Source organism: Oncorhynchus kisutch, linkage group LG7 (assembly GCF_002021735.2).
Source record: "Oncorhynchus kisutch isolate 150728-3 linkage group LG7, Okis_V2, whole genome shotgun sequence".
NCBI classification, from domain to species: domain Eukaryota; kingdom Metazoa; phylum Chordata; class Actinopteri; order Salmoniformes; family Salmonidae; genus Oncorhynchus; species Oncorhynchus kisutch.
The window spans coordinates 35424179-35441763 of NC_034180.2; the positions used below are offsets into that span (position 1 = coordinate 35424179).

The window sequence follows — 17585 nt, forward strand, 5'->3', positions numbered from 1 at the left end:
TGGCAGTGTGAGAGGGTCGAGGAGAGTAGAGGTGGCTGTTTGAGAGGGTCGAGGAGAGTAGAGGTGGCTGTGTGAGAGGGTCGAGGAGAGTAGAGGTGGCTGTGTGAGAGGGTCGAGGAGAGTAGAGGTGGCTGTGTGAGAGGGTCGAGGAGAGTAGAGGTGGCTGTGTGAGAGGGTCGAGGAGAGTAGAGGTGGCTGTTTGAGAGGGTCGAGGAGAGTAGAGGTGGCTGTGTGAGAGGGTCGAGGAGAGTAGAGGTGGCTGTGTGAGAGGGTCGAGGAGAGTAGAGGTGGCTGTGTGAGAGGGTCGAGGAGAGTAGAGGTGGCTGTGTGAGAGGGTCGAGGAGAGTAGAGGTGGCTGTGTGAGAGGGTCGAGGAGAGTAGAGGTGGCTGTGTGAGAGGGTCGAGGAGAGTAGAGGTGGCTGTGTGAGTGGGTCGAGGAGAGTAGAGGTGGCTGTGTGAGTGGGTCGAGGAGAGTAGAGGTGGCTGTGTGAGTGGGTCGAGGAGAGTAGAGGTGGCTGTGTGAGAGGGTCGAGGAGAGTAGAGGTGGCTGTGTGAGAGGGTCGAGGAGAGTAGAGGTGGCTGTGTGAGAGGGTCGAGGAGAGTAGAGGTGGCTGTGTGAGAGGGTCGAGGAGAGTAGAGGTGGCTGTGTGAGAGGGTCGAGGAGAGTAGAGGTGGCTGTGTGAGAGGGTCGAGGAGAATACAGGTGGCAGTGTATGTCTTACCTTCACTAAGCCAGTGATTGGAACAGTTGTACTCTAGGGCTGACTGTGTGTGGTGCAGCGTTTTGGAGTTAGGGTGGGCTAAGCATCCGTTCTACTTTATCCATTCTCCAGGATGCCTGGAATGGTTTTATCCACCTCACTGCTCTAGGCCCATGTGTCTGGTTGAGGGATTGACATTGAAAGTGAACCGTGCCTGTATGATCTGTTCTGGCGTCAGAGTAGGAAACCAGGATGCTGTGAAGTTGCGTCTTTCTTACCTCCTCCTCTAGTGTTCTGGTGTTTTGGAACTGCTCTGCACTATGTGCCTCAGCCTGGCATTCCCTGGCCTCCAAGTCTGTGAAAATCGTACACACACAGTAACACACACAGTAACACACACAGTAACACACACAGTAACACACACAGTAACACACACAGTAACACACACACACAGTTAGCATCATACTGATAGCCAGTCTTGTGTTTTTAGGGGAAGAGTTGTTGAGTTGTAGTAGGCACAGGTCTGAGGGCTCACCTAGCTTGATCTTCTTCCTCTTAGCATCTAGCTTGTTGTTTCTCTCCTCCGCTTGTTTCTTGGCAGCGCATATCTTATCGTAAGCAGCCTGACACAGAGGAGAGGAGGACAGTTTGATGTGATGAACAGTTGGAGAGAAGAGAGAAAGAGGGTCTGGTGATGGTATGGATGGAAAGGACAGAAGTCTTACCCTGGCAGCAGCATCAGTCAGCACCTCTAGGGCCTGGGACAGCTGGTGGAAGAGATCAGCTGGGGAGGAAACACCAAGGACACTGTCATAAATCACTTTCGAAAAGCCACCTTTTTAGCTGGGCTTTTTATAAGTGATTGTTTTGCTTTCTATGTTCATTTATACATACTGTACTTACAGATAACTGACAAATAAAAGAAACACTTGAGTAAATGAGTAAAAGCATGTGCTTCCACACAGGTGTGGTTTCTGAATGAATTAAGGAATTAACATCCCATCATGCTTAGGGTAATGTATAAAAATGGCTAGTTACCCATTACTGGATAGAAAAAGAGAGCTCAGTGACTTTGAAAGAGGGGTCTCAAAGGAGCATAGGGGTATGAAAGTGTGTGTGTGTGTATGATGGGAGATTCTGAAGCAGCGCCTGAGACAGCATTTTCCATCACCATCAACAAAACACCAAATTATGGAATTTCATCCCTCCAAAAGAGTTCCAGACACTTGTAGAATCTACGCCAAGGCACCCATGAATGTGGTCTGGCAGCTTGTGGTGGCACAACACCCTATATAAACACTTTTGGTGTTTCCTTTATTTTGTCAGTTACCTGTACATAGAAACATATACAATCTCATATTCCTGCTCAGTGAGGACTTAAAGGTAAGATGTGATCGAGGGGACTGTGTAGAATGTTAGCTTTAAAAACAACAACCAAATGGAACAAAGGCTAACAATACAAGGTAATGATATCTTAGTGAGGTGCTAACACGCAGGGGGAGGTCAGAGGAGGGGAGAGAGACTTGGTGGAGTGTGCTCTGTGTGGTGTCTCTGTGCCAACGCGGGACCCGGGGCTGAGATAAACAGAGACATTTCCTGCATTAAAATGTGCCTGGAGTCTCACGAAATCAGGTTCCTCTAATGATCCACCCGCACTTTTCCCACAAACCCACCCGGGCCTCTCAATCCATCTCCCATTAGGGAGCCCTAAGGGGACACGGGGCAAATCAAGAGTACCACGCAAACCTCCGGTGCTCGCCTCTATCCAACCTTCCAGCCCCAGACCTAGAACCGCAAACCCCCAGCCCATAACCGGCCCCATTACCGCACTCTACTGCTCCAGCTTAATCACTCACTTATGGGAGGTTTTTCTTCTTCTATCTAACAGGCATATACTTTTACTCCCTGTGAGGAAAGTGGCAAGTGGACGGGTCAACTTACCTACGCACATGGAATAGAGCTAGCTGAATCATTGGCCTGTGCAGCTCAGACTGTCACAGCACAGGGGGTGCATATATAAGGGTGGGGATGGAAGATGACCCCCACCACACCTCAACACCCCCCCGCCATCCCACTTCGGGCTATAGTCTCAGGGCTCTTACCCTCTCATGTGAGTGGATAAATCACTGCATGTGATGTGAAAGTGCATATTCCTCACCATCTTCTTTTCATTTCTGTGAAACAGAGCGATTTTATGCCACTCAGTCCCCTATTACCCCATTGTTTCCCGATTATTACTTAAATCAGGAAGAGTTAAAAGGCATCCAGCAACCGCACAAACCTCACTTGAAAACATGCCTCACAAAATGGGCCTTTTCCAGGGTGCCTTTCTTTTTTCACCTGACATAGAATTATATAGAAATGGCCAAAACTGATTGTTGACATGTTTGTTGGTGACAGGCCGCGATGGGCCAGGGGGCTGACTGGGGAAACGATACTTCTTCCATGGCATAAATGAAAAAAGTTTTGGTCCATTAAAAACCTGCTGTATTTAAAAGTGTGCTATAGCTTGGAAAATAAATGTGACAATGTTTGTTTCCAACATTAGGGCTGTTTTTTAGGGCTGTTTTTCTAAAAGAAGAAGTTAAATCCGAAGTGTTTTGTTTCCTTGTCACAAAACTAACGAGTATCGCGATATTGGATATTGTCCCAAACATACTGGTCATACTGTCTGGCTGGGACTGGCCCGGGTAGCTGGAGAGCTTGTGGGAAGGCTCTGCTCTGCTTAGCCGGTCTGTAGAGGCCTGTGGCCGGCCTGTCTGGCAGCATGGCACAGAGGGGAGCAGACTGTAGAGTTTTTTTTTATTTAACCTTTATTTAACTAGGCAAATCAGTTAAGAACAAATTCTTATTTTCAATGACGGCCTAGGAACAGTGGGTTAACTGCCTTGTTCAGGGGCAGAACGACAGATTTTTACCTTGTCAGCTCGGGGATTCGTTCTTGCAACCTTTCAGTTACAAGTCCAACGCTCTAACCACTAGACTACCTGCCGCCCTACGTAGTCTAGTCAAGGGTTAAGGCGTCCTCATGCTTCCCAAACAAAATAGTTCGGAACAGTTTGTGCATACAGTGCCTTCGGAAAGTATTCAGACCCTTGACTAACATTTTGTTCCAGACATATTCTAAAATGGATACATTTAAAAATCCTCAGCAATCTACACACAATATCCCATACTGACAGGGCGTAAACAGGTTTTTAGAAAACACAAATAACTTATTTACATAAGTATTCAGACCCTTTCCTGTGAGACACGAAATTGAGCTCAGATGCATCCTGTTTCCATTGATCATCTTTGAGATGTTTCTACAACTTGGAGTCCAACTGTGGTAAATTCAATTGATTGGACATTATTTAGAAAAGGCTGCCTATATAAGGTCCCACACCTGCCTATATAAGGTCCCACATTTGACAGTACATGTCAGAGCAAAAACCAAGCCATGAGGTCGAAGGAATTGTCCGTAGAGCTCAGAGACAGGATCATGTCGAGGCACAGATCTGGGGAAGGGTACCAAAAATTGTCTGCAGCATTGAATGTCCCCAAGAACACAGTAGCCTCAATCACTCTTAAAATGGAAGAAGTTTGGAACCACCAAGACTCTTCCTAGAGCTGGCCACCCGGCCAAACTGAGCAATCGGGGGAGAAGGGCCTTGGTCAGGGAGGTGAACAAGTACCCGATGGTCACTCTGACAGAGCTCAAGAGTTCCTCTGTGGAGATGGGAGAACCTTCCAGAAGGACAACCATCTCTGCAGCACTCCACCAATCAGGCCTTTATGTTAGAGTGGCCAGATGGAAGCTACTCCTCAGTAGAAGGCACATGACTGCTCGCTTGGGGTTTAACAAAAGTCACCTAAAGACACTCAGACCATGAGAAACAAGATTCTCTGGTCTGATGAAACCAAGATGTAACTATTGGCCTGAATGCCAAGCATCACGTCTAGAGGAAATTAGACACCATCCCTACGGTAAAGAATGGTCGGTGGCAGCATCATGTTTTGGGGATATTTTTCAGCAGCAGGGACTGGGAGACTAGTCAGGATCAAGGGAAAGATGAATGGAGCAAAGTACAGAGAGATCCTTGATGAACACATGCTCCAGAGTGCTCAGGACATCAGACTGGGGCGAAGGTTCACCTTCCAACAGGACAACGACCCTAAGCACACAGCCAAGACAAAGAAGGAGTGGCTTCGGGACAAGTCTCTGCATGTCCTTGAGTCCGGACTTGAACCCGATCGAACATCTCTGGAAAGACCAGAAAATAGCTGTGGAGCAAAGAATGGGTGAAACTCCCCAAATACAGGTGAGCCAAGATTGTAGTGTCATACCAAAGAAGACTCAAGGCTGTAATTGCTGCCAAAGGTGCATACAAATGTACTGAGTAAAAGGGTCTGAATAATTATTTAAATGTGATATTTCAGTTTTTATTTTTAACAAATTAGAAAATATTTCTAAAAAACATTTTTTGTCATTATGTGATATTGTGTGTAGATTGATGAGGGGAAAACACAATTTAATACATTTTAGAATAAGCTGGAACCTAACAAAATGGGGAAAAAGTTGTCTGAATACTTTCTGAAGGCACTGTATATTATGACAACATTTTGTGGTTTTTGTTAGTATTGGACTTCGACAAAGGGTTTTTCAGCCGTTCGGGCACACTACATTTTTTATTGTACTAAGCCAAGGTCGGTAGCCGAAGTCTAAGCCCCCTTATCGGCGATTGGTCAAAAGGTATGGATTCTTCAATTAAATCTTTGTTGTCATTCAACAAGAGACAACTCATCTTCATGCACATTTTTTCACTTGAGAAATATTGCACCAAACATCCTAGTTGGATGCAAAATTGCACGACCAAGATCTCCTCAGCAAAAAACGTCAAGATTAATAACAGATTTATTGGGTTATTAATTCTGACTATTTTGATGAGGGGGATACTGGCTACGGCGTCTGAAACTGGACAAACGTTATTATTGCCACTTTTTTCTCGTTTTTCAAGGCAAGGTCTTTTAAGGGAGTCTGCAAGGAAACGAGTCATTCGGTTTGCTGAGCTTGGCTAGGCACCAGCCGAAATGAAGCTTGATGACACCTTTAGGGTGAGGCTTTAAAGAGGAGACTTCAGCATGGTCCCTGTTGACAGGGACACTGCACACAGGACATGAATATCCATCTTAACCTCCTAGTAATACAAGACACTGAACACACGCTATTCTCTCAATGTGCGTCTGGTCAGAATCATGGATGTGGCTGGTGGTGATGGTGTTCAGGTTTTACAATCATCTACAGAGGAAGAAAGCCGACATACAAGGTGAGGAGAAATGGGCATTGTACCTAAGCTTTACTTGTGCCATGTCTTTTTCACTAACCTGCTTTTGGGTTGTCTGGGTTCTTGTCTGGATGGCATGTCAAGGCTTTCTGTCGGTAGGCTTTCTTGATCTACAGGAGAAAATGGGAAAGTTAAATCAGAGTTATCGAGTATTTACTTTTTCAGTATGCATGGACTTAGGTCAGCACATTATTATTCTCATTGTTATGTCCCAGTCCACTATGTTCAGATGTCTATTGAAACTATAAAAATGTTTATCTGTGGTGAATTTTCCAGTCAAAAAACAAGTCACCCTTGTCCAATAACCTCAAGCGAAAAAAACCTGTCCCTAGAGTGGATGAATATTTTTGTAGATGCATACAGTTAGTTCTTCATTTTTTTCAGCTTGGTTTGACTTTGTGGTAGCGACTGTATACTGTTGTTGTTTCAAAATAACGCCTACAGGGTTGTTTTTCCTGAATATTCTAAACCGCTGTATGCAGCTTGGCAATCTAGAATCGCTGAAATATATCTCCAACACCAATTACTCTTTTGCATGCCATCACTGGCACGAAACGCAAATGTGCATAAAAATTATGGTCCTCTGGAAACATAATAAAAATAGTCAAAGATTGATAAAACTACAGGGGGTGGAAAAGTGTTCAGTGGTTGATAGGGAGTTTAGGTTCAGTTTCACTGGGGGGCCCCATCAATATCTGCACCCATCCTTTGCTGTGCTTGTGATAATGTACTTTAAATAAAGATTGACTTGACTGCTGTCACCTTTATGCTGACAATGCTTTTTCAAGGAGGATAAATGTGGACTGTGTCGGCAGGAGAGGATGAGATTAGCTTCATTGGGGCCAGGAAAAAAAGTTACAATAACATGCAAACAGCGTGCCATTGTCATCACGAAATTGGGAAGGCAGCCATTCATATCTTGGGTCTCAAGCCAAAACATTTTAAAATATGAGCGACCAAATTAGGAAACAAAACAATACTTTGGAGCATTGCAATCTTAAGTGAGGTTTTAGTCCTTTTTTCTTTTCTTTTTTAACTCTGTTGTTCTCTGGAATGTTAACCGCGTTTCTTCGGCCCTTCTGCACGAGTTAATGACATGTTTTTCATTAGGCGAAGTCTACTCCTCCAGCGAGGAAGTAGGGCACATTGAGAGAGAGAGAGAGAGCAGCTCTCTGAACAGACAGGAAGTGCAGAGCACCCAGCTTTTCAAACCACTCCTCTATCCTCAGTACAGACGTCACTAGTAATCAGCCCTGCCAACATTCTGCATGCTTTCACCTCCCCCCTTTCACCTCCTCCTCCTCTCACCCTTGCTGCCAATCAATCAGATCCCATCCATTGGAACTGGATAGATCAGGGACTCCTTTCTGTTCTGCAGGCCTGGAACTTTTGCATTGGATGCCATCTACTCCGGCAAATGCAACATTTCCCTGTGTGTCTATTGTTTTGCACTAACAGGAATGTGCCAGAACATACTGTGCAGACCGACCGACCGACTGACTGACTGACTGTTAGTGAACTGAAAAGGATATGGTAATAAACTCAGTAAAAAAAAAAAAACGTCCTCTCAGTCAACTGCGTTTATTTTCAGCAAACTTAACATGTGTAAATATTTGTATGAACACAAGATTCAACAACTGAGACATAAACTGAACAAGATCCACAGACATGTGACTAACAGAAATTGAATAATGTGTCCCTGAACAAAGGGGGGGGGTCAAAATCAAAAGTAACAGTCAGTATATGGTGTGACCACCAGCTGCATTAAGTACATCTCCTCCTCATGGACTGCACCAGATTTGCCAGTTCTTGTTGTGAGATGTTACCCCACTCTTCCGCCATCCTCCTTAATTACACTGATCTGGCCTTAGGAAATTAACAGCTAGAGAAAAAGATAGAGGGAGGGTAAGAAGGAGAAGGAGTACAAGGCACCTGCAAGTTCCTGGACATTTCTGGGGGGAATGGCCCTAGTCCTCACCCTCCAATCCAACAGGTCCCAGGCGTGCTCAATGGAATTGAGATCAAGGCTCTTCGCTGGCCATGACAGAACACTGACATTCCTGTCTTGCATGAAATCACGCACAGAACAAGCAGTATTGCTCGAGGTTCATTCTTGTCATGCTGGAGGGTCATGTCAGGATGAGCCTACAGGAAGGGTACCACATGAGGGAAGAAGATGTCTTCCCTGTAACGCACAGTGTTGAGATTGCTTGCAATGACAACAAGCTCAGTCCAATGATGCTGTGACACACCGCCCCAGACCATGACGGACCCTCTACCTCCAAATCGATCCTGCTCCAGAGTACAGGGCCTTGGTGTAACGTTCATTCCTTCGATGAAAAACGCAAATCTGACCATCACCCCTGGTGAGACAAAACCGCGACTCGTCAGTGAAGAGCACTTTTTGCCAGTCCTGTCTGATCCAGCGACGGTGGGTTTGTGCCCATAGAAGTCGTTGTTGCCGGTGATGTAAGGCAGGTCCTCATCAGACAACAGGCCTACAAGGCCTCAGTCCAGCCTCTCTCAGCCTATTGCGAACAGTCTGAGCACTGATGGAGGGATTGCGCGTTCCTGGTGTAACTCGGGCAGTTGTTGTTGCCATCCTGTACCTGTCCCGCATGTTTGGATGTACCGATCCTGTGCAGGTGTTGTTACACGTGGTCTGCCACTGCGAGGATGATCAGCTGTCCGTCCCGTCTCCCTGTAGCGCTCACTTAGGCGTCTCACAGTACAGACATTGCAATTGCCCTGGTCACATCAGCAGTCCTCATGCCTCCTTGCAGCATGCCTAAGGCACGTTCACACAGATGAGCAGGGACCCTGGGCATCATTATTTTTGTGTTTTTCAGAGTCAGTAGAAAGGCCTCTTTAGTGTCCTAAGTTTTCATAACTGTGACCTTAATTGCCTACCGTCTGTAAGCTGTTAGTGTCTTAACGACCGTTCCACAGGTGCATGTCCATTAATTGTTTATGGTTCATTGAAAGAGCATGGGAAACAGTGTTTAAACCCTTTACAATGAATATCTGTGAAGTTACTTGGAGTTTTACAAATTATCTTTGACAGGGTCCTGAAAAAGGGACGTTTCTTTTTTTGCTGAGTTTACATCAGCAGTTAGAGAAGACATTTTATTAACTATCTGATATGAGCCTCCCCTGGCCTGAGGTAGTCTGGGTTTGACCTGGACCTGGTGTGCTGTCCAGAGGTGGATGGGGGCAGAGCTGGCAGAGCTGACAGAGTGAACAGCATATGTGCATCTCTCTCCTAATGGTGACTTTTGAACCAGTTCAGTAGGATGGCGTTATGAAGCCACACATTCTTACAGCCCTTCATTCAGGAGAGCATACTACATACAGTAATATGCAGGTCTGTGGAACTATTTCAAGCAGCAACACTTCCCCCTCAGCCTCCTAAACCTCAGACTCTGGACTTCCAGTAAAACTGGGATAAACTGAAAACTATCGACACCGACCACTTATAGCAGGCATTTTGCTGATATCATTCATTACAATAAGTAGCCTATACTAGAGAAATGTGAAGCTTGAAATTAAGTAAATTTGCTAATGTGTGTGATGTTAATGGGACAATTGATGGCTACAACCATCAAACTAGTAGTAGTAGTTTAATTAAAGGATAATACAATTTTTTAAACAGATGCAAAATAATGTTTTTAAAGTTATTCTATTTATCATTATCTCATCAATTTAGACAATTTATTGATTTATTTTCATCCATATCACCCAGCTCTATCTTCCAGTTACAATTACCTTTCCTTTCCTCTCCTCTACTTATCAGTCAGTCACTTTCTGGTCTGCTGCCTTTTTTGTCTCTTCCCCTCTCTTGGACCACCCCCTCCTCTCCTCATAATCTGTTTCACAGAGTTCAGCACATTGCCTCAGCTGAGGAGTGAGTCAGCGGCAGATGTCCTGTTGAGCAGCGAGATGAGCGACATGAGGAGCTCCTGAGTTACACAGCACTGCCACTGCCCAAGAGAAACACCCGGCCAGCTGAAGAGGTCAGGTCGTGTCTTCAACTCACATAGCAGAGTTTGCCTTCATCAGACCAATTTAATAGGATTACGTGTCTCTGTCATTGTGTAAGGTCAAAGTAAGTTTCTCCAGCTGTATGGACATCTAAAGAGCTCTTAAACAAGTGCAACCAGTCAACAAGGCCGCTGTGCTGAAAAGCATTCAAGCTAGAAATTGTAACACCGTCAGTCAATCAAATCCCTCTGAGAGTGGCTACCTCACCTCCCTGGGGGAGGGGGAGGAAGAGATCCCCACTGTATTAATAACAGCCCATTTGGTGAATGCATACCCCCCCCCTCTGCCTCATCTCTCTATCCCTCATCTACCGCTGGCACATGAATACTGCTCCCCCAGCTCGGAATTTAGTTAAATAATACATGATTGCTCCCATCAATGCAGTAACACGCAAGCCCTAATTGAGGTAGAACCAGGATCCAAGTTTAGAGTTTGCTAATTCAGTGCTAAGTGAGAGTAGAAATCTCAGGTTGAGTGGCAGGTCCTCCCTGAATGAGGAGGGTCAATAACTGTGCCAACCGCTCATTACAGTTTTTTCCAGTGCTGGATATCCTAAATCAATTATGAGAGAAAGACCTCTTAAAGGATCCAATGAACCATAAGACTAATGAGGCCCAAGCTAGAATCAAGCCCATCCCTCACTCCTAAGCAGTGGGTTACTGTACTTTACTTGCAGTACCAGCAGGCACAAAGTAGCCCAATGGTTGGTGCCTGATGAAATCAAGCTCTCTCTGCCACAGGCTTTACTGCATGCCCACACCTTGTCCTCATTACCCCAGTCTGTGGTGACTATTACAGCTGACAACTGGCCCCAGCAACCACAGCACTGCCCCAGCAGGGCCCCAACAGAACCCACATGGGTGGTTGATTTGGTAGCTGCCTGCTTTGCCATTGGGCCATCCTCCTTAATTACACTGATCTGGCCTTTATATGAAATGATCAGCTAGAGAAAAAGATAGAGGGAGGGTAAGAAGGAGCAGGAGTACAAGGGAGAAAGAAAACAAAATGATAAGAGCTACAGAGCATGGGGGTATAGAGTGGAAAGTGTGTGTGCGTGCGTCTGCCTAGTAAGATATAATTGCAGTTCAGCTCCCAAAATGCACACTGAGCGAGCATAGCTCGCCTGACAGGAACATTTGTTTGGGACAGTGATACAATTAGCGTGAGTGGGGCCTGCCAAAGGCCAGCTAAGTTACCCACCCAAGGAAAGTGTTTTCTTCTGCATGGATGCAGGCAGCAGAGCACAAGGGTAGGATAAGTGTCACTCTATTCCCCCGCACTCCCTCAGCTAGCTACGCTACAGTACCATGAGTTACAGCTGTTTGTGCCATGGAGCCCAAATGTTACTGCAGTCAGGGCGCCAGACACGAAGAGCGATAGGAATGAGAGGAAGGAGCTCCACATGCAATCGCTGCGTGTCATGATAACGTCCACAAAGACATCTGCTGGTGAATGTCTGCACAGAACTCAGACAGCTAGATTGTGTCTACATATAAAACAGTCACGCTATATTGTGCTTTATTAGCCAACAGAAATAGCACCAGCAAGCCACATACAGTAGCTAAATCTTATTGAATTTGTTTGTGCCTAAAATGGGTCCAGTCTTTCCCTTCTTCTGCTCTCTTAGTAAGTAAAACAGCCACATGTTTATCCCTGCTGATATGCATGACAATGTGGCTGAAAGTGATAGCTCAGTGGCGCAAAAGGAACTCCCAAGCTAACAACGAACATTCCCACAACTTTAGAGAATGTTCCCTTAAGAGTCACATTAGGTCATTAATTAACAATTTCATAGGAATGTTCCGGTGATGTGCTAGGAATGTTTACAAGAGACCATTCCCTTAATGTCCAATTGAAATGATCCAGAACGTGGTTAACATGTTCTCAGAACTTAAGATATTAACTAGCTGTCGCCATTGGTGTCGGCTAACGGGGATCCTAATAAATCTAGACACGTTTCATGGGAACATGGCAAGAACATTCATGTGTCCAGTTCTGAGGATTAGGAGAATATTCCATCAATGTCCAACCAAACACAAACAGAACATAGACACGTTTCTTGGGAAAGTTTCAAAAGCATGTTTATAAAAAAATATACACTACCGTTCAAAAGTTTGGGGTCACTTAGAAATCACTCGTTTTTGAAAGAAAATCAAATTTGTCCATTAAAATAACATCAAATTGATCAGAAATACAGTGTAGACATTGTTCATGTAAATGACTATTGAAGCTGGAAATTGATGATTTTTTATGGAATATCTACAAATGTGTACAGAAGCCAATTATCAGCAACAATCACTCCTGTGTTCCAATGGCACGTTGTGTTAGCTAATCCAAGTTTATAATTTTAAAAGGCTAATTGATCATTTGAAAACCCGCTTGCAATTATGTTAGCACAACTGAAAACCTTATTGAGTAGTTGACCTTCTTGACCTAGTTGAGTATCTGAATAATCAGCAATTGTGGGTTTGATTACAGGCTCAAAATGGCAGCTTCATTAAATAGTACCCGCAAAACACCAGTCTCAACTTCAACAGTGAAGAGGTGACTCCAGGATGCTGGCCTTCTATGCAGAGTTGCAAAGAAAAAGCTATATCTCAGACTGCCCAATAAAAATACAAATTAAGATGGGCTAAAGACCACAGACACTGGACAGAGGAACTCTGCATCCCGGAGTCGCCTCTTCACTGTTGACGTTGAGACGGGTGTTCTTCAGTTTCTTGGCAATTTCTCGCATGGAATAGCCTTCATTACTCAGAACAAGAATAGACTGATGAGTTTCAGAAGAAAGTTCTTTGTTTCTGGTCCTTTTGAGCCTGTAATCAAACCCACAAATGCTAATGCTCAACTAGTCTAAAGAAGGCCAGTTTTATTGCTTCTTTAATCAGAAACAACAGTTTTCAGCTATGCTAAAAAGGGTTTTCTAATGACCAATTAGCCTTTTAAAATTATAAACCTGGATTAGCTAACACAACGTGCCATTGGAACACAGGAGTGATGGTTGCAGATAATGGGCCTCTGTACACCTATGTAGATATTCCATTAAATATCAGCCGTTTCCAGCTACAATAGTAATATACAACATTAACAATGTCTACACTGTATTTCTGATCAATTTGATGTTATTTTAATGGAAGAAAAAGTGCTTTTCTTTCAAAAACAAGGACATTTCTAAGTGACCCGAAACTTTTGAACTGTAGTATGTATGCACACACACACACACACACACAGTCTTGTTACTGTTGCCGAGCCAATAAAAGCCCTGATTGGTGAACCAATGATCCATTCATTAGTCTTTTCTGTTAGCAAGGATTATTGATACTCACACACACAGTGGTTAATATACAGTGTTTTCAATGTACATATTTTACACATTTTGATATACATGATTGCATTTTGCATGTTCAATTAATCAATAATTATTATTCAACATGTCCTCGCCTGGGATGTGAACTCACAACCTCTTGGTTCATGGTACATGGTACTCTGAACTTCCTGCTACGCCACCATGTAAGGTATCAGTTAAATCTGACTATACTCTCATCATTGATTTTATTCACTTATTTCAGCAATTTAAGGGAATTCTGTATAGTTGTCCAATGTTGGTGGGGCATATCAACCTGTTTTAATAATACTCCTGAATCACTATTATAAATAAAATATTTCCCTAAGTAAATCTCAGCTCTGTTAAAAGTACACTTCAAAGTGCATTTTCCCTATTACTTACATCTATCAAGTTGTTTCACATCTACACAAGTGCCCAAGGACGAGGGGTTAGGGTTTCTTCTGGACAGTACCTAACTATACTGGCCTAATAAGCACATGCCCTAGAGATATCCCTTATTGGGAAAGTGGTTAGGGCGTTAGTCATTGGTGCTGGTGGCCTGGGTTCGAGACAGGCTAAGGGAGTCACCCTATTGTCACATTCTTAGCACTATACACTCACCGGACCGTTTATTAGGTACACCACCCCATTCACGAAAATGGATCGCTCCTACAGACAGTGAGTCACGTGGCTGGTTATATAAAGCAGGCAGACAGGCGTCGAGGCATTCAGTTACTGTTCGATTGAATGTTAGAATGGGCAAAACGATCCAGTATCTCAGAAACGGCTGCCCTCCTGGGCTTTTCACGCACGGCAGTGTCTAGGGTTTACCAAGAATGGGGTGACAAACAAAAAACATCCAGTCAGTGGCAGTCTTGTGAGCGAAAACTATGGTGTCATTTCAGTCTCACAATTTGAAGTTCGCATGGGGACATGTCAAGAACGTGGAAAATAATGTTGAGCGCGGGTGGAGAGGGTTCTAAGTTCAGATAAAAATCTTAAGGGCACAGAGGATCATGTTGAGGAACAGAGATAGTTGAGTGCTCAGACACAAATGTTGATTGGCCAGAAAGTGGAATTGAGAGCAAGAAGTAAAGTGTAGAGCACAGCATCTCCCATTTCTCGGTATACTTGCCTGTGCTCTCTCAAAATGTAGCTGTGCTTGTGTGAAATTATCTCTGTGTGCTTGCAAATCTACAATGACATGTTAGTCATGTGGTCTTTGGGACCATCAGGTATAGTCCTGACAACTGATACACAGAAATGTTCTCGCATCATTCCCATGAAACGTGTCTAGAACATTAATATGTTACATTCTAAGATCATGGCAACCATGTTCTGTGTATGTTTGGTGGGACATTGATGGGATATTATCCTAACCCTCAGAAAACGGGACACTCAAACAGAAGAACATTACGGTAATATACTAATTCTAGGGAGAACGTTTTTAAAATGTTTTTATCTGGTTCCAGATAACGAGTCACTCAGTGATGTGCATAAACCACAGGTTCCGAGCTACCAACTCCAGGTCCCTGGCTATAATATCAGGAACCCAAAATGAGAGGAATTTCGATACCAGAGATAACGACAGATCATTCAAACCAGGAGGAGTAACAGGAAGCCGGCATACGTCAGGGAATGGTTTACAAGTTGTGGTAAGCCCACATTAACATGTTCCTGGAGGGGTATTTCCTCTCTCAATGATAAACAGCAGTCCTGCTGGTGTATCATTGGGCAAAAACAACTGTGACAAAGTAGCTGTCTTCATAGATTTCACCACTTAGTTTTAAGGCCTTCCAGTCTCCACACACTCCCTTGTGTACACACTACAGCAAACTATCTATCCTGACCATCAGTAGACCTCACAAAACTTGACTCTCCATTTCGGGGACTCTTTCTGTCAAAGCCACAACCACTAACTTCCCCAACATACTCCTCTGGGGCGGATGGGACTTTGAAATCCAATTAAGAAATTAAGTTCTTCCCTCAATTTGGCAGCAATGTTAATTTTCTTCTGGCCTGCGGATTTTGAGAGCTGGAAACGTAACAAGAAGGTGGTTGTGAAAATTACTGGATTTAGGGACACCCATGTAGGCCTATCACCCATGGAGCATGAATCTGAGCAGCTAAAATGGGACAAGGGAAGGGGAATCTTCACAGAGTAAACCCAATACCCATGTCTGCACATACAAATCAAATCATACTAACCTGTTACATTCTGTTTCAATTGGGTGGAGCAGCCTTTTCCTTGAGCAAGCAATCAAACATGATACTTGTTGAACATGCAGATTGCAGTACAATTTATGATCTGCAAACAAAAGATATTGAGGCAGATCATTTGTTTCTTTAATTGATCCAAATTCTGGCTCAACCAGTCCTGTTTTCAAATAACTTGAGAGAATAGTGCTGCCAGAGACAGTGGCAACATGATGTATTGGCTAGGTTTATAAGCATGATTTATTATTTCAAAAGACATCTGGTCCAGGTGGTGTTGCCCTGCATCTGTATGTTTCCTTCATATGCTATGCCAGGGGTGTATTCATTACGGAAACCGTTTAAGAACCAAATGGAAGCAAACAGCAAAACAACCGTTTCTATTGGACAAATTCAGGTAGGTCCCTTAGGCTGTTTCGGAGACTGTATTACCCCCACATCGGCAGTCATGACCGCAGTAAAATTGCACGTTACCATTGAGTCATGATAATCTCCTTCTGCACACTCTGGACATGCTTTGGTAGTCCCCAACTTGCTAACTACCATCGGGTCCTAAGTCTGGTACTCAGGGCTCTATTGTCCCTCCAAGGAAGCACTCTGACATCAATGCAATGGACATTCACATCAAAAAATTATCAAAACAGTAGGCCTATCATACTTTTTAAACTCACCTCACTGTGATAATCAAGTTGAAGAAAGAAGTTCAACAGCAGTTTGAAACAGTGTATAACATGGTTATTGTGGATGTTGTTTCGAAGCCTAACACAACAGTGCTTTCTAAGGTGATAATTAATTTTAAAAAACATCCATATGCATATTAGAGCTTATGCATATGCAAGGTTTATGAGCCCAAGCCCCAAAATAAACTGAATTAAAACTATGATTGTGCCATTATACAATACATAGCCTACCGCACATTATGCATGGAAGAAAAACATAAATCAAAATTGGTCTAGCCTATACTCCAAAATTAAACAAATTTGACTCATCTCCTTTGAGTGAGGACTGCATTATTATGCATACTGAATATCCATGAGTCTGGTAGAGGACATGGCCCTAGGCGATGCTGTTGGTTTATGGATTATGCAGGGTGGCTTACTGTTAAGACTACAATTAGTGAATTTGTATTTGATTTAGAGTAGCCTGGTAATAGGGACTTTTATTTTCAGAATTAATTGAGTGACACATCATCTTCAGCTATACAGAATCTCACCACCATGCATTTCCATCTCCTCCTCTCGCTCCTTTATATCCTTCTTCAGCGCACAGACGGATTGAAACAGTTTAGTGAAATATGTTTGGTTGCAAAAACTTGTTACTATTGATGTTCCCGAACAGATTTCAATTGGTTTCCCAAATTAAGCACTGGGTAGCTGCAGGAACAAGATTTGAAAGCCCATGACATACAGAGTGGGCGGAATATCAACAGTTGGGCAGCGAGATCATGCTCCTCAAACAGTGCTTGATACGTGGAGTGTAGAGGTCGACTGATTAATCGAAATGGCCGATTAATTAGGGCCGATTTCAAGTTCAGAACAATCGGAAAATCTGTATTTTTGGACACGGATTTTGCAGATTTTATTTTATTTTAATTATTTTTTTTACACCTTTATTTAATCTGTATTTAACTAGGCAAGTCAGTTAAGAACACATTCTTATTTTCAATGACGGCCTAGGAACGGTGTGTTAACTGCCTCATTCTGGGGCAGAACAACAGATTTTCACCTTGTCAGCTTGGCGGATTCAATCTTGCAACCTTACAGTTAACTAGTCCAACGCTCTAACCACCTGCCTCTCATTGCACTCCACGAGGAGACTGCCTGTTACGCGAATGCAGTAAGCCAAGGTAAGTATGCTAGCTAGCATTAAACTTATCTTATAAAAAACAATCAATCACTCATAATCACTAGTTAACTACACATGGTTGATGATATTACTAGTTTATCTAGCGTGTCCTGCGTTGCATATAATTGATGCGGT

The 17585-nt window shown here is 43.7% G+C and overlaps 1 protein-coding gene across 2 annotated transcripts in view; it reads right to left on the minus strand.

Annotated features, from left to right (window-relative positions):
• The window catches only part of LOC109894534 (dnaJ homolog subfamily C member 17), a 55918-nt gene that overhangs the window by 31121 nt on the left and 7212 nt on the right, over nucleotides 1–17585 (minus strand). For both annotated transcript variants that reach the window (XM_020488092.2, XM_031829005.1), the window contains exons 2-5: nucleotides 6066–6135; nucleotides 1427–1485; nucleotides 1237–1324; nucleotides 980–1056 (exon numbers count right to left, since the gene is read on the minus strand). In XM_020488092.2, the coding sequence (XP_020343681.1) occupies nucleotides 980–1056; nucleotides 1237–1324; nucleotides 1427–1485; nucleotides 6066–6135 (294 nt within the window). The remainder of the gene's footprint in view (nucleotides 1–979; nucleotides 1057–1236; nucleotides 1325–1426; nucleotides 1486–6065; nucleotides 6136–17585) is intronic.